The 21,793-nt window shown below is 47.4% G+C and overlaps 2 protein-coding genes across 5 annotated transcripts; both read right to left on the reverse strand.

The window, feature by feature from the left end:
- Nucleotides 1–24: 24 nt before the first annotated feature.
- On the reverse strand, nucleotides 25–3,960 carry LOC120704549 (probable serine/threonine-protein kinase PIX13). Of its 2 annotated transcripts, none has more exons than XM_039988980.1 (6): nucleotides 3,529–3,960; nucleotides 2,221–2,570; nucleotides 1,502–1,637; nucleotides 947–1,089; nucleotides 737–860; nucleotides 25–627 (listed from the first exon to the last, which is right to left on the reverse strand). In XM_039988980.1, the coding sequence occupies exons 1-6, from the start codon at nucleotides 3,599–3,601 to the stop codon at nucleotides 221–223; spliced, it is 1,233 nt and encodes a 410-aa protein (XP_039844914.1). In that variant the 5' UTR covers nucleotides 3,602–3,960; the 3' UTR covers nucleotides 25–220. The 2 variants fall into 2 exon arrangements, with proteins under 2 accessions (XP_039844914.1, XP_039844916.1); XM_039988982.1 differs by having other exon boundaries at nucleotides 2,221–2,580.
- Nucleotides 3,961–12,625: 8,665 nt separating this feature from the next.
- On the reverse strand, nucleotides 12,626–21,527 carry LOC120704550 (F-box/FBD/LRR-repeat protein At1g13570-like). 3 transcript variants are annotated; one of them, XM_039988983.1, is made up of 7 exons: nucleotides 21,385–21,527; nucleotides 21,103–21,255; nucleotides 20,315–20,430; nucleotides 18,728–19,402; nucleotides 13,540–13,695; nucleotides 13,037–13,458; nucleotides 12,626–12,936 (listed from the first exon to the last, which is right to left on the reverse strand). In XM_039988983.1, the coding sequence occupies exons 2-6, from the start codon at nucleotides 21,245–21,247 to the stop codon at nucleotides 13,318–13,320; spliced, it is 1,233 nt and encodes a 410-aa protein (XP_039844917.1). In that variant the 5' UTR covers nucleotides 21,248–21,255; nucleotides 21,385–21,527; the 3' UTR covers nucleotides 12,626–12,936; nucleotides 13,037–13,317. The 3 variants fall into 3 exon arrangements, with proteins under 3 accessions (XP_039844917.1, XP_039844919.1, XP_039844918.1); XM_039988985.1 differs by having other exon boundaries at nucleotides 13,791–19,402; XM_039988984.1 differs by lacking the exon at nucleotides 13,540–13,695.
- Between the last annotated feature and the right edge of the window lie 266 nt (nucleotides 21,528–21,793).

Here is a 21,793-nt window from a genome sequence, read left to right on the forward strand (position 1 = left end):
TGATGCGATCAACTCAGACAAGGCTTCAATGGAAAGTGGTTGAATGTATGCATATATATGTCAGGTAGGCATGTACCAAGTCATCAAAAGTGTAACGCTATACTATTACATTGATCATCATGATCGACACAAACTTCATCATGACAACAAAAAATGCGGTCTACATTTACAATTTCCACATCAGAATCAGTTCCTCCTATGTATCCTCGTGACCATGCATCTACCTGCCCCTGGAGTTCTTCCTAGCGCTGTCACTCCTCGGTGACTGTCCCTGGCCACGGCGCAAGGAGCCACTACTCCTGGGCTCCCTCACCCTGCTCTTTATCGACTCAATCTGCTCCAGCGCCTCCACCACTTCCTTCATGGATGGACGGCTCTTCGGGTCACTGTTCAGGCACTTGAGGGTCAGCTGAGCAGCAAGGAGGGCTCCTTTGGAACTGTACTGCCCCTCCAATCCCGGGTCCATCACTCGGCTAAGCTTCCTCCGGTCAGCTAGCAATGGCTTTGCCCAGTTCACCAAGTTCACCTTCTCGCTCACGCGGCTTGGGTCCAGCGCCCTCAGGCCAGAGATCATCTCCAGCAGTACAACTCCAAATCCATACACATCACTTTTCACATACAGGTGGCCTAGCTCATGAAAGATGCAATCAGCTACCATTTAGCACTCTGAATAGAAAAGGGATAAAACGGTAGACATTTTGAGAGAAACATAAACCCTGATAGAGATAAGACGTACCGGTAGAAACATACTCTGGAGCTGCATAGCCGTAGGTTCCCATGACTCTTGTTGTCACATGAGACTCCTCACCATCTGGACCATGCTTGGCCAATCCGAAATCTGAGAGCTTTGCATTGAAGTGCTGAACATGACATTGATTTAGGCTGATTAGAGTATTGTTCAGGTAACACCAGCTGGTTATCAGTACCTCTGGAAAGAGTATTTTACCGAATCTAATAAGATGTTGGAAGCCTTGAAGTCCCTGTAGATGATTTGCCTTTCTGATGAATGAAGAAAAGCAAGGCCACGAGCTGCACCGATGAGAATCTTCAGCCTGAGGCTCCAAGGCAGTGGCTCGTAGACCGCCCCTCCTGGCAATGGTGAATAATCAGTACTAGTAAATAGGATGTTTCATAAAAGAAATCCATGGATGGCCCAAAATAGTAAAGGTACAAACAAGTGGCGCCAACTTTTCATCTTAAATTTCCAAGTTGACTTGACAAGAGAAATTGAAGGCTGAAGCAGCAAGATATCGTACAGCTCTGGCAATTTGGTTGACGTTGACATCCTCCAAAATGCTCGTTAGTTGTATAGCACTATGGACTATGGTGCTCGATATATAATAATTTATGAAAATGGTTTGCAGATGCAGATAAAGCGCCAACATCTGCATAGTGCGCTACTGCAGGCGAAGTTGGCATAAAGAGTGCGGAAAAAAGTGACATAAAGAGAATTATTGCTGGATTTTACTATCATTAGGAAAAGATCTGCTAAAATACTCACTTCGAAACAGGTGGTTCTCCAAGCTCCCCTTTGCCATGAACTCGTACACGAGCAGTAGCTCGTTGTCATCCATGCTATATCCCAAGAGTTTGACGAGATTGGGGTGTGAAATCCTCCCAAGGAAATTGACCTCAGACTGCAATGGAAACAACCAATTATTTTTGAGAAACAAGCATAGCATCAGAGAGTAGGAAGCCTTTTGCCTAAATCAGAAATCCTTCTGTCGATACGACTACAAGCAGAAACAAAGTAGACATAATAAGTGTGAAACAATTGGTGAGAGAACAGGAGCATGCACTAAGGCCTAACAACTAGAGCATTCTGGTTGTAAGTAGAAAAGGGAACAATACAGGAGTCATTTGAAAAACAAAAATAACCAGAGTGCCAGGGATACTTCAGGTTCATTCTCCCAAAAGAAAAAAAAGACCAATGCACGAGTTAACAATGCATCGAGAAAGAAAATCAGTGAATGATAGGAACAAATTGGAAAAAGAAAGCAAGCTGTAGTTTCCACAAACATTCAAGTGACATGAACTAATCCGCTGATTTTCCTTTTGATGATTTTTAAATAAAAACTGGAACTATTTTGTAAGCATTCACTGCTTCATTTCCCTATTTCCCTGATAATCAAAACAGAAACCACCTTAAAATTGCAATTAATTTTTCCAAAAGCATGCATTTAATAATGTAAGAAAACAGCAACTTGAGAATTGCCGTACCTGCCATTGCTCCATTCCCTGCACGCTCTCAGAATTGAGCTTCTTGACAGCAACCACCATACCAGTGGTACTCCTGGACGGGTTCAAGGTCTTCTCATCAACCCATCCCTTGTAAACCTTTCCGAATCCGCCCTCCCCAAGCACCGTCTCGGGCCTGAAGCTCTTGGTGGCACTCTTGAGTTCGGCAAAGGTGTATGTTTTGAGGTTTGGAGACTCAAGAATCTGACCATCTTGATAATCATCGTCAGCACTAACACCACTAACTGTGGATGGCATGAAGGTGCTGGTACTCAGTGTTGACAGCTTCCCGGTGGTGGCAGAGCTACTAGTCCTCCTCGATGCAGACATTCCTGCACAGCACTTAAGATAGGTAATGTGAGGTCTTGAGTTAACTGGGTAGAAATGCTAACTAATTTACCATAGCATCAAAATAATTTAGATGTCGAGGGTTATTTATGCTCATCGACATTGAGATACAAGGTGAGAAAGTGAATTTAACCATTCGGGTAAAAGAAGATACCAATGGTTCTCAAGGACCTGGATAAACATTTTGTGAAAGGGGAAAAAAAGTGGTGCTTTATTCTACAGAAAAGTCAGTGCAACCGGCAGAAACCAACCAATTTAGTTGCAACAGCAAGAATTTATTTAGTTGATAAAGCAATACGGCCAAATATATTGAGATAAACATTTCCTGAAGGAAAAAAAAGAAGTGGTGCTTTATTCTACAGAAAAGTCAGCGCAATTGGCAGAAACCAACCAATTTAGTTGCAACAGCAAGAATTTATTTACAGTTGATACAGCAATACGGCAAAATATATTGAGAAAGTGCACCATATGCTTGATCTTGATGAGTAACATGATTATGATTATTCCTAGGTTTGTTACGGTATATACAAGAGAGATTTGTGAAAAAAAAATCCGGTGCGGTGGACGGTGGTATATAAATAAGACAGTTTTAGGCTGTATGCAATCAAGCAGATAAGGCATGTAAAGTTTGAGTTTTGGAAGCATATACATGAATCGAAAAATTGGGCAGCATAGGAAATTCAATCTCATCCCCACCCACGATGGAATTAGCAACACACTGGCACTGCCACGGGGAGAGTGAAAGAGATACGCGCGCTTTGTTGCAGCATGAGCAAGTGGCCAAATCCAGTACTGAAGTAAAAAGGGGCCGGACCACAGACAGAATAAGTGAACAGAACCAGCGGTTGCATTTCCAGGGGAGGAAAGATTGGAGCTTTAATTGGGAGGGAGAAGAGAGTCGGAAATGGCGTTGGCTTGTGATTGATGGTGGTTGGCACTTACCCGGAGCAGCCGACGGCGACGGCCTGCTGCCCCGCTGGACGAAGGCGTCGATGGCGCTGGCGCAGTTCCCCATGGGGAGAGACACTGGTGTGGTGAGACTGCAGGCACCCCTTCCGCCGACGGGCTCCCTTTCTTGTCCTCCGATCCTCTGCTGTTGTATGTAGGTTTGTGTGGAAGGAACCACAAGCAAGCAAGCAAGCGATGGAGAAGAGAAGGAAGGGCCGAGGCGGAGGCGGAGGGCGGGGAGGAAGGATTGAAGGAAGAGGGAACCGACTGCGACTGCAAGTCTGCAACCGCGGCGCCGAGTGGATCGAAGGGAGGAGGAAGTTGTTTGCCTTGTTGCTAATTGCTATGCTTGCTACCCTCGCTCGCTCGCTGCAAATAAACCACCGAAAAGAAAGGGCGTGTTTTTTTTTTCTTTGTCCTTTGTGTTCTGATCTGCCAAACACGAGATTGACGAGTGAGTCCACGCTAGCTTGTGTCAGTCTATCTACGACGTTTATATACGTGCTTCTTCTTGAGTACACACACTAGCCTTTTTTTTAGAGAGAGAGAGGGAGTACACACACTAGCTAGCTAGTAGCCAGCACTTGGAATATCATTGTTGAAAATGGCATGAGAAAAGCTCATGGCAGAGGTGGCGACTGTACCTGCTAGTTCCCACCATAGATGAAATGTGTCCCCCAAAATGACTTCATCATATTCAAATTAAACTTGAGATGCGCAAATTGACCAAAGTCCTAATTACGGGAAAAATGCTTGGACAAACCGTCTCTGTCAAGTGGTTGCCATGAAGAATATGTTTTTTTTTTGGGGTCGGAAGGATTAGCTATTTTCGTCAGTCAACGCAGGAGTCAACCTACCAACTGTTTCCGATGAACTAGGACAAGCAAAGGAAAGAGACTGCAGTAGTTCTGTCTCTGGCCATCTCATAATTTCTTACGTCATCCATATATTCATCCCTCATGTCGATCTCTGTTGCCCTTGATGTTGGTTGAGCATTCCCACAGCTACACATACGCTGCTACTATATACTTTACTGCACAAAGAGTCGAGCAATCCCACCGTTAATATTGTAGCCATCAATCTTTCAAAAAAAAAATATTGTAGCCGTCAAACCTTTACTGTATAGGTAATGTACTGTGAGGTCTTGAGTTAACTGGATAGAAAAAGGAGAGGTTTGAAATGCTACCTAATTTACCATAGCAATACCACACCTTCTTGACCCTTGAGGAAAATAGTACACATCATATTTGCAAGAGGGATATCAATCCAGAATCTAGTCCGGTGTAAATTCTCATAAATTCTTGTTGGCAACAAATTGAATCCAATGTCCTCAGTATTGCTGATGATTAGTTAAAGCCTAAACGCATCAGATAGCTGCAGCCTCAAGTTGAGTGAGGCACGTCACAGGGCTGTTGGCAATGACATCAACACCACAACAACAAATAGCCCAATTGTGCAGAATAGTAGATCATCATACCAAGGATTTTGATCCTTATCTTATAGTTGACACTTCATGGCAGTGATAATGTCAAATTGACTTTTGGACAAGGAATCAATAGCATAAGGGTATCAAACATTTGGATCTCAAGCACCTCATTGAGTACATTGGTGCGAGTGCGACTAAGGCCCAAACCAAATCCTAGTGCCCTCTCCCGACTCGAATTCGACGAGGAAGGCCGAGTCGGAAGCGGAGAGACTGTTAAGTTGAGAAAAAAAAAAGGAAGCGGGGAGACTGGATCGAGAGAGTCCCGGTCGGATTCTAGTTTGATTTGCCTTCAAATAGCGTAGTCGTACGTGTCGTAGATAGAGAGAAAACAGAGAGAGAGCAGCAAAGAGCCAAAGATACGATGGCTTTGCCGCATGCCAGCGCCATCTCGCTGCGCGAGGCCATGGAAAAGATGAGCGGGTTGCCAGACCTGCCGGGCGGTGCGCGGCGCAGGATTCTCGTCCGCGCCCTCCGCGTCGAGGAAGCTCCGGAAGTGCTGCGTGCTATCGACATGAGAGCCGACGCATGGCAGGGCCACAACATGAAGGCCGTGAGGCGGATGGCCAATGCGTATGGGCGGAAGTGCTGCTTGCTATCGACATGAGAGCCGACGCATGGCAGGGCCACAACATGAAGGCCGTGAGGCAGATGGCCAATGCGTATGGGCTGCTGCGCATGCTGAGCCTCTTGTTACAAATCTAGGTAATTTTCGGTATATTTTAATTCCAAAATTAAATGTATAAACTAGCAATATTTCTATGACTTTAAGGAGTAAAATAAAACATGTGAACATGTTTATACTTATCACACATATAAGCATAAACAATATAAATAACCAAAGTTTCAGGGAGTACCCTAAAGCGGGGCCATTGCCGGAGGCATTGGCTGCGCTGTTACCAACTGGAGTAGACATCTACTCGGTTGGCCTCAGTCGAAGTAGTCGAACTAAATCGGTGCAGGAAGAAGTTCGCAGTGCAGTCCCACGAACGGTCACCAAGATGTAGTCGACGTAGTCGTTCGGCCACCAGAATGTAGTCGACGTAGTCGTTCGGCTCGTCCACCAGGAAGTAGTCGTACAATCGGGCAAAGCCTTAGTATTTTTGAGCAGTCACGCTAAAGCGTTACCCAAAAACCTGATTGCCCGCCTATCCCGTGCAGGATCTCAAGGCGAGCAAGGTTTCGGAGGCCTGCTCACGCTAATTCTGTGCGCGCAGAAATTAGCGTTGGGGAACTCAGTTGTTGCAACTGGAGAGGGAGAAGAGAGGAGCCGAGTTGCCTCAGTGCTCTGGTGCAGGATGGATGAGGGGAATGACACTCCTTATATAGTGACTCAGGTGCTCAGGATCGTTGAACCCGGACACCATCAGAGTCATTTAGGTGATGCGGTTATGGCCATTAATTACAGATTTAATTGCACGATTAATTGCTGTCAACGGCAAAATAGCCATCACATCGCACCGCGCCGCGCCGCGCCGCGCCTCGCCTCGGCCTCGGCCTCGGCCACGGCCACGGCCACGGCCATGGCCACGGCCACGGCCCGGCCCGGCCCGGCGAGGCGAGCGAACGCGCGCGCGCGCGTGTAGTTCACCGTCCTCCTCTTACCGGCTTCACAAGTGGTGTACAAGAAGTCCACCTTTTAAGTCGGTTGAGATCCTCCTCAATTCCCGGTACGGAATTAAACATTGATTCTCTAGCATTAATAGTGGGCTTTAAATTCTTTTAATGCTTTAGAATAAATGGGCCAAGCCCATTACTCCAACAATCCCCACCAAGAAATTTAAGCCACACTAGAAATACCCTCATTCTCTCATTGATATACCAGTATTCGACAGAGACTGTTAAGTTGAACTTCCATCTAGGACAAAGGCTACACTTATTCACAACTGTGCAATGGACTATGCCTTGAATTGCCAGTTTTGTGCAAACAAGTTTGACCAGAGCCCTACACTGGTACTAGGCTGCAAAAGCATCCCCGCGGTTTGGAGCTTATAAGTCATACTCCAGGCCCTTCATGAGTTTCTAGAGAATACCCAATTCTCATAGACCATGACCAGTGGTCAAACTCATATAGGTGTGTTCCTTTCAGATGTTCTGTAGGACAACATCTTTGTTTCAAGAAAACAACTCATTTGTTTAAAAGAAACCATCTGGCACACATTAAGGTATAGACCAACCTGCCATACAGATTAGAAGAGAAATGCACCTTATACACGGAATGAGCCCTTTTCACAAAGGTTCTCTTCTCACAGTCAGACTTTAGTTTGTTTCACCATCCTAATTCACGGGATCTCCGATCACATAGGACAGGTTTCCACTATAGAATGACTCACGTGGGTCTCAAGCCCAATTCCATAGATGCATTGTCTATCACATTTCGTGAAAGACCCTTTGTAAACTGATCTGCTAGATTTTTAGCCGTCTGAACATAGTCCAGGGCTATAACTCCGGAGTTTCTCAATTTTCTGACAGATTTCAACCGCCTTTTCACATGTCTAGATGACTTCATGTTATCCTTTGAACTATTCACCTTGACAATTACTGTTTGATTGTCACAGTTCATTAGGATTGCCGGTAACGGTTTTTCAACTATCGGCAAGTCCATAAGGAGCTCACGAAGCCACTCAGCCTCAACAGTGGCGGTATCTAATGCTGTGAGTTCTGCTTCCATAGTTGACCTCGTTAAGATGGTCTGCTTGCAAGACTTCCAGGAAACAGCTCCACCACCAAGTGTAAACACATATCCACTTGTGGCCTTTATCTCATCAGCATCAGAAATCCAATTTGAATCACTATACACTTCTAGTACCCTTGGGTACCCGGTGTAGTGAATTCCATAGTTCATTGTCCCCTTCAGATAGCGCATTACTCTTTCAAGACCCTTCCAATGATCATCTCCCGGGTTTGAAACAAACCGGCTCAGTTTGCTTACAGCAAACGAGATGTCAGGTCTTGTAGCGCTCGCTAAATACATTAATGAACCAATGATCTGAGAATATCTCAGCTGATCTCGCATTATCCTTTTGTTCTTTCTAAGAATTAAACTGGCATCATATGGTGTTGAGACAGGTTTATAGTCACTATAACCAAAGCGACTTAACACCTTCTCCACATAGTGAGACTGTGTAAGAATCACCCCACCATTGATCTCTTTTACCAGCTTTATATTAAGGATAACATCAGCTTCTCCCAGATCCTTCATCTCAAAATTTTGAGATAAAAACTCTTTGACTTCCTTAATCACATTAAGGCTAGTGCCAAAGATCAGTATGTCATCCACATACAAGCACAAAATCACTCCTTCAGCCCCACCATAGCGATAGTACACACATCTGCCAGCTTCGTTCACAACAAAGCCGGCAGAGGTCAAAGTTCTATCAAACTTTTCATGCCACTGCTTAGGCGCTTGCTTGAGACCATATAAAGATTTTAACAACTTACAAACCATTCCTTCTTGACCCTTTGATACAAACCCATCCGGCTGATCCATATAGATCTCCTCTTCTAACTCTCCATTGAGGAAAGCCGTCTTAACGTCCATCTGATGAACGAGAAGACCATAAGAGGCTGCCAAAGAAAGTAACACTCGAATTGTGGTCAATCGGGCAACTGGTGAATAAGTGTCAAAGAAATCTTCTCCTTCTTTTTGTGTATAACCCTTGGCCACAAGCCTAGCCTTGTACTTTTCAATAGTACCATCTGGCCTAAGCTTTTTCTTGAACACCCACTTGCATCCAACCGGTTTACATCCATAAGGACGTTCAACGACCTCCCAGGTTCCATTAGACATAATAGAATCCATCTCACTCCTTACTGCTTCCTTCCAATAGTCAGCATCAGGAGATGAATATGCCTCTTCAATGGTTCTGGGTGTATCATCTATGAGGTATACAATGAAATCATCACCAAAAGACTTTACAGTCCTTTGTCTCTTGCTCTTTCTCGGAGCATCATTGTTATCCTCCTCAGGATTTTCTACAAGTGTATGTTCATTGTGTTCTATCGGCTCAGCAGAGCCATCATCCTTGATGAACTCTTGCCTAGATGAACTTGTTTCATCTCTCATGGGAAAAATGTTTTCAAAAAATGTAGCATCTCTGGACTCCATTATAGTACCAACATGCATGTCAGGTACTCCAGATTTCACTATTAAAAATCTATATCCAACGCTGTGAATAGCATAACCTAGAAAGATACAATCCACAGTTTTAGGTCCAAACTTACGTTTCTTGGTTATTGGCACACTCACTTTTGCCAAACAACCCCATGTACGTAAGTATGACAGTGTTGGCCTTTTCTTCTCCCATTCCTCGAAAGGAGTTATCTCTTTATTCTTTGTAGGAACACGGTTTAGGACATGACATGCAGTCAATATAGCCTCACCCCACCATTCCTTGGAAAGTCCCGCTGTATCTAACATGGCGTTAACCAAATCCGTTAGAGTGCGGTTCTTTCTTTCGGCAACCCCATTTGACTGAGGTGAATAGGGAGGCGTCCTCTCATGAATAATACCATGTTCCTCGCAGAATAAAGTAAATAAATTTGAGAAATACTCGCCACCACGATCTGACCTAACTCTTTTGATCTTTCTCTCAAGTTGGTTTTCTACTTCAGCTTTATAGATTTTAAAGTAGTGTAAAGCTTCATCTTTTGACTTCAACAAATAGATGTAACAAAATCTAGTATTATCATCAATCAAAGTCATGAAATATTTTTTACCACCTTTTGTCAACACTTCATTCATTTCGCACAAATCGGAATGAATTAATTCTAAGGGTGCCAAGCTCCTTGCCTCCGCGGTCTTATGAGGCTTACGAGTTTGTTTTGATTCAACACATACATGACACTTAGAATTTTTGACAAAAGTGAACTTTGGAATTAAGCTCAAATTAGCTAAGCGCATCATACAACCAAAATTAACGTGACAAAGCCTCGAATGCCAAACATTTGTTTCATCAACGTTAATAACATTGTATGCAATTTTATTACAAACATCTGACAAAGAAAGACGGAACAAACCTCCGCTTTCATAACTTTTTCCAACAAAAGTACCAAACTTAGACAAGATACATTTATTGGACTCAAAGACTAATTTGAAACCATCTCTACACAGTAGAGAGCCGCTGACTAAATTCTTCTTGATGGTGGGGACATGCTGCACGTTCTTCAGCTGCACGGTCTTCCCCGAAGTAAACTTCAGATTTACCGTACCAACACCAAGAACACGCGCATGTGATCCGTTCCCCATCAGAAAGGAGGAAGTCCCGCCGGTCTGGTAAGAAGAGAACAAAGAAGCATCAGCACAAACATGAATATTAGCACCAGTGTCAACCCACCACTCGGGTGAACCAAAGACTGAAAGAACAGTAGGTAATAAATTACCGTACCCCGAAGTTCCTCCAGGCTCGCTAATAACCATGTTGGCGGAGTCGTTGCCTTTGCGGTTCGGACACTTTGCAGCAAAGTGATCCGTACTAGCACACACATAGCAAGCTCCCGTCTTCTTCTTCTTCTTAAAAGTGGTTGTCTTCTTAGTCTTTGGTTGGTTCTGCGGTGGCTTTTTCTTGTTCTTATGGGAGTTGTTCTTCTGAACAAGATTGGCACTTGAAGCACCAACAACTCCTTTCCCACGTATGTCCTTTGCTCTCGCCTTCTCCTCAACATCAAGAGTCCCTATGAGTCCATCTATTGTGAACTCCTGTCTCTTATGTTTTAGAGAAGTAGCAAAGTCCCTCCAAGAAGGTGGCAGCTTAGAGATTATACCTCCAGCCACAAACTTATTGGGTAACACACATGGGGACTCTTTGCTGCAATTTTTGAGATCTTTTGCCAGAGTATGTATTTCATGAGCCTGTTCCACTACAGAACGGTCTTCGACCATCCTGTACTCAAGAAACTGCTCCATGATATACAACTCACTCCCGGCGTCAGATACTCCATATTGAGCCTCAAGAGCATCCCACAAAGCTTTGCCAGTTGGCAGCCGGATATAAGAATCCACCAAGTTATCACCGAGAACACTAATGATCAAGCCTCGAAAGAGGAAATCAGCCTCATCGAACGCACTCCCTTCCTCTGGAGAGAATTGTTCAGGCTTACCCTCTTTCACATGGATCACTCTCGATAGTGTTAACCACAGTATAAGCCGCTCTTGTCAACGTTTGTAATTTGAACCATCAAAAGGTGATGGTTTGATTGATGCAGCAAAGCTAGATACCGAAAGCCTATTAACACAATCAGGTTTTTGGATTGTTAGAAATCTAGGCAATTTTCGGTATATTTTAATTCCAAAATTAAATGTATAAACTAGCAATATTTCTATGACTTTAAGGAGTAAAATAAAACATGTGAACATGTTTATACTTATCACACATATAAGCATAAATAATATAAATAACCAAAGTTTCAGGGAGTACCCTAAAGCGGGGCCGTTGCCGGAGGCATTGGCTGCGCTGTTACCAACTGGAGTAGACATCTACTCGGTTGGCCTCAGTCGAAGTAGTCGAACTAAATCGGTGCAGGAAGAAGTTCGCAGTGCAGTCCCACGAACGATCATCAAGATGTAGTCGACGTAGTCGTTCGGCCACCAGAATGTAGTCGATGTAGTCGTTCGGCTCGTCCACCAGGAAGTAGTAGTACAATCGGGCAAAGCCTTAGTATTTTTGAGCAGTCACGCTAAAGCGTTACCCAAAAACCTGATTGCCCGCCTATCCCGTGCAGGATCTCAAGGCGAGCAAGGTTTCGTATTTTTGAGCAGTCACGCTAAAGCGTTACCCAAAAACCTGATTGCCCGCCTATCCCGTGCAGGATCTCAAGGCGAGCAAGGTTTCGGAGGCCTGCTCACGCTAATTCTGTGCGCGCAGAAATTAGCGTTGGGGAACTCAGTTGTTGCAACTGGAGAGGGAGAAGAGAGGAGCCGAGTTGCCTCAGTGCCTCAGTGCTCTGGTGCAGGATGGATGAGGGGAATGGCACTCCTTATATAGTGACTCAGGTGCTCAGGATCGTTGAACCTGGACACCATCAGAGTCATTTAGGTGATGCGGTTATGGCCATTAATTACAGATTTAATTGCACGTTTAATCGCACGATTAATTGCTGTCAACGGCAAAATAGCCATCACACCGCGCCGCGCCGCACGGCCACGGCCCGGCCCGGCGAGGCGAGCGAGCGCGCGCGTGTGGTTCACCGTCCTCCTCTTACCGGCTTCACAAGTGATGTACAAGAAGTCCACATTTTAAGTCGGTTGAGATCCTCCTCAATTCCCGATACGGAATTAAACATTGATTCCCTAACATTAATAGTGGACTTTAAATTCTTTTAATGCTTTAGAATAAATGGGCCAAGCCCATTACTCCAACACCTCTCCGCGCTTCCCGCTCGCGTGGACAACCCCCACAACAGCGCGGGCAATCTCGCCTGGATACGCGACTGCGATGGGCGGCACTTTCAGAGCCGAGGCCGTCCGCCTCTGCGACCACATATTGCATCACGTCAACGCGTCAGCTCACCAACCCTTGAACTGGATTGTCAGAGACGCTAAGGCGCTCTTGAGGCGAGTTACCAATCTCCACAAGTCAGCACACACCCTAGGCGAGGCGGCCGACCCCCTGGTGACCCATAGTCTTGTTTACCAACATGAGCATACAGAAATATTAAGCTATTCAGTCAAAGTTTGAGCTTGTAGACAAGCAAGCAAGCTAGAAAGAATTGTAAAGCTTAGTATTACATTACACCCCAATAGCTAAATACTACGCCCTCTCTTGTATCCTCTTGTTCTTCACTAATTGCTTCTTCTCTGCACTGTTTTTGTCTTTGCTCCTTCTTGTGGGCTTCTTCTCTGCGCGGTTTGTCTTGTTGCTCACAGCACTACTGCGGTATCCATCTGTACGTTGATCATCCTCTCATGAACAATCAATCAGCTGTTCCAAACATATATAATGGTGATGTGCTTGCAATATATAGATACTGATTTAAACAAACACGGAAGCAAATATATACACGCAATGAAAGAGGACGAACCAGGAAGCAGCTTGAAAACTGCCTTCTTGCTATGATAACTGCAACGAACGTGCAACTTTATGGCACCGTCTGCAAGGTTCTACAACAGAAAACTTAGCACTGGCTGGAACTTTGTAATGTATGTTCTGATAGCCTCAACTGCTCTTGGGGCTTCCCTCAGAATACCATTGCCCATATACAAGCAGCTTCCACGATTTTCTTCAGAACACCTCCAACCATAAAGGGTGTCCAATATAACAGACTCAAGTGACACTGCATTCTTAAGGACGTGACACGTTAGCTCAACCAAGCTTTTTGCAGCGGTAAACCCTGAGATCTTCACACTCTTGAGTCTTGTGGCAGCAATAGTTGCTTTCATCAATCTGCCTCAAACTTGAGGAATCTTCAAAAACTGATGCATGCCCCATACGTTGCTGACTTACCTGAAGAATAAAAGGAACCTGAATTTATGTATCCAACAATTACTACATATCTATGCAGGACATAATCAATGAGAGCCTTACATCTAAGACCAAAATCTCTAATGAAGGAGATGCGTCAAGGAAAGAAACCACAGAAAAATAATCATAGGATGGGGAAAAGGTCAATCCTGATGTAATTGAAATGGTCAGTTGCTTGAGATACATGAACTTGGTAGGCAGCATTGGTGTATGGACATCCTGTTCAAAAAATATGGCATGGCTTAGGTTTGAAAATTATAAGTATTTTGCTAGGCATATATCAACTCTATAAGACCTAAAGTTTTAGTATATACCTCATCACTAGAAGTTAAGTCAAGAGTCTCAAGATTTGGCAAAATTGACGGCAGCTCAGAGCGAGCATAACAGACCACATTTCCAAAGAACATGCTTATGTTGTGGACTGATTCTTCGGTCACAAGTTCCAGCGACGTAACAAGAAGGCGGCTTCTACTAGTGGCTAGGCACATTTATGTTTTATTTGCTGTAATTCGTATTATTCAGAATTGTTAGTTTGGTTTGTTAGGGCCGGCTCTATATAAAGGGGGAGCTGGCACATGAGACAATTAAGCAGATAATAAACCTCAAAGAGTTCAGAGCCTCCAAGGGAGGGCGAACTAGGGTTTGTTACCCTGCTACCGTGCTATTCATCTATATGCGCCAACATCTTGGTATCAGTTGACTTTGATCTTGCGCCTTCCCTCAGCCCACCGCAAAACCCTAACCAAACACTTCCCTGCGCCAACTCCACAGCCAGCCGTCGGGCAGAGCTTCCCTCACCCGGCACCACCACCACCATGCCCGAAGACGATGATCAGCCAATCACCAAGGCGGTCTTTGAGGAGGCCGTCGACAAGATGATCAAGATGATGGGCGATCTTGGCAAGAAAGTTGACACGGAGGTCTCCGCAGTTCGTCAGGACTACGCTCATCTGTCGACCTCGATCAAGAACGTCCAGACGCAATTGCTGGACAAGCAGGGACGCTTCGACCAGGACGCATCTGGAGGCGGCTTCGATCGCGGCCTTTCCCCACCTGTCCACAAACTCCGCTTCCCCAAGTACGATGGATCAAAAGACCCCATCACTTGGATCCACAAGGGAGAACAATTCTTCCGAGCACACGGCACACCAGCGGATCAGAAGGTTTGGACGGCCTCGTTCTACCTACAAGGTGCGGCCAGCCAGTGGTACTACCGCTGGGAGAAGAATCACGGCGTTCCGGAGTGGAAAGCGTTCATCGACGGCGTCCAGAAGCGCTTCGGGCCACCCCTCCGCAGCAATCCGCTCGGCGAGCTCTCCCATTGCCGCCGTACTGGATCTGTCGACGAGTACGTCGACCAATTCCTCAAGCTTTTGGCCCGCTGCGAAGACGTCACCGAAAAGCAGCAGATTGATCTGTTCACGGCCGGCCTGCTGCAACCGATGAGCACCGACGTCGAGATGCATGCGCCGACCACACTGGAGGACGCCATGGCGCTGGCGCGTTCGTACGAACGCCGTCTCCAGATCACGACTGACGCCCCCCGTACCCCGGCGCGTCCAACCAAGTCGGCGGCCACCTCATTGACATCTACGGCTCCGGCAAATACTCTGCCCAAGCCGGCCGCACCATCTACTCGTCCTCGCCGTCTCTCGCCAGATGAGATGGCCCAACGCCGCCTCGAGGGCCTGTGTTTCAACTGCCCGGCGAAATTCAGCAAGGAGCACCTCAAGCAATGTCCCATGCGGGGCATCTACTTCATGGACATGGAAGACGATGAAGCTGACCCCAACTCGGACACCGACGGCTCTCCAGAAGTGTCCATCCACGCCATGACCGGCATCTCCACGGGCGACACCATGCTGCTGGACATCACGGTGTCCCAAGAGCCGCTCGTCGCACTCGTCGACTCGGGCTCGACACACTGCTTCATGTCTACCACCACAGCCGAGCGCCTCGGACTCCAGCCGACGCCGAGTCCTGGCCTCACGGTCGGCGTCACTAACGGCGAACGCGTTGCCTCCGCCGGCATCTGTCCTAACACGGCGTTCTCCATCGCCGGCGAAGACTTCTGCGTCGACATCTACATCATCCCCTTGGCGGGATACGAGCTCGTCCTGGGGTGCCAATGGTTGCGCACTCTAGGACTGGTGCTGTGAGATTTCAAGTTGAAAACCATGACGTTCTGGCGTGACTCCCACAGAGTTCGTTGGCTTGGCGTCGGCGCAACGCCATCACCCAAGCTGTCCGCGCTGGCCACGGTGGATCTCCTGGAACGTCTTCTGCAAGAGTTCAGCGACCTGTTCGCCGAACCGACTGGCCTGCCCCCTCAGCGCCATCTGGATCACCGGATCCACCTCGCCCCCGACAACGCACCTGTGGCGGTACGCCCATACCGCTATCCCCAACTGCTGAAGGATGAGATCGAACGCCAGTGTCAAGAGATGCTCGACCAAGGCATCATCAGGCCAAGTACCTCGGCGTTCTCCGCCCCCGTCCTTTTGGTGCGCAAGAAGGACAGTACCTGGCGTTTCTGCGTCGACTACAGGGCGTTGAACGCCAAGACCATTCGGGACATGTTCCCGATTCCGGTCGTGGAGGAGCTTTTGGACGAGCTCCACGGCGCGACATACTTCACAAGCTTGATCTGCGCAGCGGCTACTTCCAAGTGCGGATGTTCGACGACGACATCGCCAAGACGGCGTTCCGCACTCACCATGGCCATTACGAGTTCCTCGTAATGCCTTTCGGCCTCACCAACGCGCCATCTACGTTTCAGGCACTCATGAACGAGGACCTCCGCGCCCTTCCTGCGCCGGTGTGTTCTTGTTTTCTTTGACGACATATTGATCTACAGCAAGACATGGGCCGAGCACCTTCAGCATCTGCATGCGGTCTTCACCGTCTTGCGCGAGCACAGCTTGGTGCTCAAGCGTTCCAAGTGCCTCTTCGCGCAGCGCAACGTCGCCTACCTCGGGCACGTGATCACCGGCTCCGGCGTGGCCATGGATGAGTCAAAGATTGATGCTGTCAAGGCATGGCCGATCCCCAGGACCATCAGAGCACTGCGAGGCTTTCTTGGCCTCACGGGTTACTACCGGCGCTTCATCCACAACTACGGGATCATCGCGGCGCCCCTGACCGCCCTCCTCAAGAAGGAGGCGTTCCGCTGGTCGGACGACGCCACTGCGGCCTTCAACGCTCTCAAGGCCGCCCTGACGTCCGCACCTGTGCTTCAGCTACCGGACTTCAACAAGGAGTTCTTCGTCGACTGCGACGCCTCAGGTTCCGGGTTCGGCGCGGTCCTCCACCAGGGCGAAGGGCCCATCGCCTTCTTCAGCCGCACCGTGGCGCCGCAGCACGCCAAGCTAGCCGCGTACGAACGGGAACTAATCGGCCTTGTCCAGGCCGTTCGCCACTGGAGGCCATACCTCTGGACGCGGTCGTTCACCATCCGAACCGACCACTGCAGCTTGAAGCATCTCCTCGACCAGTGCCTCTCGACTATTCCGCAGCACACATGGGTTAGTAAGCTTTTTGGCTATACGTTCTCTGTGATCTACAGGCTTGGTCGCCAGAACGCGGTGGCAGATACGCTATCTCACCGCGACGAGGACTCGGACAGTGCTCATGCGCTAGCGCTGTCCGCCCCGGAGTTCGCCATCTTCGACGACTTCAGACGGGAGGCAGACACACTACAAGATATCGTCGGCAAGCGGCGCGAGATCGCGGATGGCACGGCCGGCGCCGCCTGGTCCATGGTGGACGGCTTCGTCATGCACCGCGGCCGCGTGTTCGTCCCGTCGACATCTTCGCTGTGGCCCCAACTTCTCGCCACGACGCACAGGCTGGGCCATGAGGGCGCCCAAAAGACGCTGCACCGCCTCCGCGCCTCGTTCTACAACCCGCACGCAAGTCGTCTCGTCCGCGACTACGTCAAGGGCTGCGAGGTTTGCCAGCGCAACAAGACCGAACATCTACACCCCGCCGGTCTTCCTCATCCCCTCGACGTCCCGAGCTCGGTCTGGTCCAACATCGCCATGGACTTCGTCGAGGGCTTTCCACGCGTTGGAGGGAAGTCCGTCGTCCTCACCGTCGTCGACCGCTTCTCCAAATACGCCCACTTCGTTGCGGTCGGCCACCCCCACACTGCTACATCCATCGCCCGGGTCTTCTTCGACCAGATCGTACGGCTCCATGGTCTCCCTTGCTCTATTGTGAGCGATCGGGACCCAGTCTTCACGAGCAAGCTGTGGACGGAGCTCTTAACGCTTGTCGGCATCAAGCTCCGCCTCAGCTCGGCGTTCCGGCCACAGACGGACGGCCAATCGGAGGTTACTAACCGTATTTTGGGCGTCTACGTTCGCTGTCTCGCAGGTGATCATCCTCGCAGCTGGCTGCGTTGGCTTCCGTGGGCGGAATATTGCTACAACTCATCGTACCAGTCCGCCCTCCAGACGACACCGTTCCAGGTGGTCTATGGCAGACCTCCTCCGACACTGCTGTCTTATGAGCCTGGCGTGGCAAGGGTGGTCGCTCTGGACCGCCAGCTCTAGGAACGCGACGTGTTCTTGGCCGACATCAGGGAGCGCTTGCTCCAGGCTCAGGATTACATGAAGGAGTATCACGACAAGACTCATCGGCGAGTTGAGTTCGAGGTGGGCGAGTGGGTCTGGCTTCGCCTCCACCAACGGGCAGCAGCATCAGTGAAAGGAGCTTCCTCCTCCAAGCTCTCGCCGCGCTACTACGACCCGTTTCAGATCCTACAGCGCGTCGGCACGGTAGCCTACCGTCTGCAGCTCCCGCCCAAGTCCCGCCTGCATGATGTGTTCCACGTGGTGTTCCTCAAGAAGTTCACTGGAGACTCGCCATCCACTACAGTGCCTCTTTCACCCATCATCCATGGCCGAGCTGTTCCTGCGCCGGCAGCTGTTATCCGCGCAAGACCATCCCGTTCATCATGGGATTTACTGGTTCAGTGGCAAGGCCAGTCTGATGCTGACGCCACATGGGAGCCATTGGAGCAATTCAAGGAGTCTCATCCGGATTTCCAGCTTGAGGACAAGTTGTTTTCTTACGGGGAGGGAAGTGTTGTGGACCGATTCTTCAGTCACAAGTTCCAGCGACGTAACAAGTTCAGAGCCTCCAAGGGAGGGCGAACTAGGGTTTGTTACCCTGCTACCGTGCTATTCATCTATATGCGCCAACAGCTTAAGTGTTTCATTTGCAATGTTTCTCCAGAGAGTTTTACCTTCCCAATGATGGCTAAATTGGAGAGATTCGGAGCTTTGCTCTCTATCACCTTTAGCCTCCAGCATCCACAAACCCTGAGGCTGCTGAGTTGCTGCAACTCACAAGGTATCTTTAGACAAATTATTTCCTGGCAATCCATGAGCACCAGCCGCTCTAAAGCACGAGAATGGGAAAAAAAGCACTCCAAGTCATACCCCGTAATACCAACAGTATCCAAACACAAACTTGTCAGGCTTCTTAAGGGGCCAAGTTCAGGTGTGGGACGGAAGGCACAATAGCCAAGTGTAAGAAGCCGGATTGAGTTTCTAACCCCTTCCAATAAATGTGAACACAGGAAGTTGTACTTTATCATCTCAGATATTGGCATAAGTATTAATTCTTCAATCCCTGGTGCAGCAGCAACCTGAAGCCAACTGTCAAGATCGCCATTATTGGCAATATCCTTTAATACAAGTTGCAAAGTCTTCACGCCAACACCCGAGTGCCTTCTCAGAATGCAGTCAAGTGTATGGCTCAAATTCGCTCCAGACACATGTGCTTTCGACCGAAGAGTATGCCGATTAAAGATGAGGTTAGGACGACATCTCCAGGAATGTAGAAACGCACGAGACACGCAAGAAGCACAAGCAGCATCACGCAGTGGCACAAGGGAATGTATATGACGCCAGATGTCCTGCATGTACAGCCATGGGAACTCAATTGTCACTTAGACGAGAGGGGTTAGCACAAGCACATGGGTAATCCACCTCTGATTGCACAAGGTTTGCTAAATGGGAAAGTAATATAATGCATGGGAATTTCAATGACAATTAATAATATGGTTAATACGGATAAACTTTTCTGTGCAATGCTCGGTTTACCTAAATCCCACTAACACTAAGTTATCAAAACAGAATGTTTTCTTTTTCATATTATTCTCAAATGGACATGCATAGTTGCCAATTGCCATGGTTAGGCCTGCTCGTATTTCTGCTCTGATAGTGGAAGGCTTCCGGCTGCAACACACCAAAATTGGACTTTGCAGAACAAGCATTAAGTATCTGCTTTCAATTTGACTAAAAAGATTTTATGGACATGCGACTGTATTTTCTTATCTGCAGAGGCTTAGTAATATCTGTCACATTTGTCTAGAATCCACAAAGCCAGCGGGAAATCTTAAGCTGCTAACAGTGTATTCTAATTGGGACCGTATCATACAGCAGCAATAGCTACATGCCCATATATTGGCTGATATATGCTTCCCGGGTGGTAGGAAAAGTTGAAACAGTTGCAGTGATCTGAGAAGCTCAGAAACTTTCAGGAGGCAGTAGGTATACATAGATTATAGGATGAAACACGCATATATAAGGCACCATATTACCCTACAGCCTTTGCAGGGAGAACGATTATAGTTAGAACAAAGAAAAATAACTAATTTTGGAAGACAGGGCCATGAAAGAAACAAACTGCAACACTAAACATTTTTTTTCCTTTGTTTATAAATATAAAATATATGAAGTTTGTGTCCTATTTAGAGTAATCATGGTGACATTAGGCTTGCCATCTAAATCTCCCTCTCAGAATCTTATGCCGATAACTGACATACCTCTGGAAGGTTTGGGATCGAATATCTCATCATTTTACCAGCTTGAGAACTTTCAAGGTAACCTTGTTGACATGGTGACCCCTTTCTTTTATCCATCGATGAAGAAATCGGTCCACCTGCAACAAGCATTGGTTATGATGACCTAGGCAATCACCTTTGTTTTTATTTTTCAAAAACATCAAAAGGGATCCATAAAAGTGTTGTGAAAGTTTAGCAGCACAAACTGGGTGTACCAGCTTATAGTGCTATTTTATTGACAGGTTTACTAAGTACCATCTGAAACTTATTCAGACTACAATACACCACATGAAACATTAGGGCTAGCTTTGTGGTTTGGTTGGGTTGTTACTTGTATTTTCCCAGAAATTTAGTGATAGGGTTGTTCCCAAAACACCTTTTTTCTGAAGTTTCACATTGTTTACTTGTGAGGCGCAACAAAAGAGACAAAACAGAGGGCATGATAAAGGATACAAGCTAACATCACTAACTTTCAGCACGCAATTGATGTAAAAAAAATTATATTTCTTTTCCTTATTCCGTTTGGTTGGTTTGTTTGTTCTTGTGCTTTGGTTCTTAGGGTTTCATCTCAAGCCTACCCCAACTTGTTTGGGATTAAAGGATTTGTTGTTGTACAAATATGGGTTAAAAGAAGATCATCTGATGACCTAAAATACTCCAATTAACAGGTCATTACTAGCGTACACAATGATGCTCATTAACACGTTCAGTCGTTCACAGAAATTTGAGTAGTTTGCTTACGTTCAGAAGCCAGTGTAAATGAGCCAAACCTTGATGAAGTTCATCATGCCCAATCTGAGACGAGTCCTCATGGTGCTGCTGCTTCTTCTTTTTCTTGACTCCACCTTCCTTGACATCCAAAGCTTTCCCCTTGAGCTTCAGCCTCCCCCCAACGACATTTTGGTACTCGGACATCTCGCTGCCTGCAACACGGAGAGCCGAGAAAGTTAGATCAGCAAAGCAAGACAGCACCTGATGTCTAAGTTACATGGATACAGATACGCGTATCAGTATCGAGGCAGATACGTACGGCAGTTTGCTGAATAACTCACCGGAGATTGCAGCCGGCGCGGCGACGGACGGCGAGTGGCGGCGCTCGTGCGGGTGCCTGGTCGGGCGGCGCCTGCGTGCGTCCGTCGAGTGCGAGAGTGCTTAAGTGCTTGGTGGGCTGGGCCGTGTCCCAAAAACGTTGCTTCCAGGGAGGCGTGGTGGGCCTGCGCGTGGCACATACATGACATGATCCGGCCAGAACCATCTCAACTTCTCTGGAGGCGGTTTTTTCTTTTTTATATTTTTTAAAAATAAAAATTTCAAAAATATATGTCCGTTTTGAAATATTTCAAAAATACCCCCGGTCGACCCCCCATAGGGCGACAGGCCTTAAGTGTAATTTTTTTTTCAAATTCGCAATAAGGTCCCTGGAAAAAAAAGCCCTGTCGCCCGTTGGGGGGCGACAGGCCC

The sequence above is a fragment of the Panicum virgatum genome, chromosome 4K (genome assembly GCF_016808335.1).
Source record: "Panicum virgatum strain AP13 chromosome 4K, P.virgatum_v5, whole genome shotgun sequence".
Lineage (NCBI taxonomy): Eukaryota > Viridiplantae > Streptophyta > Magnoliopsida > Poales > Poaceae > Panicum > Panicum virgatum.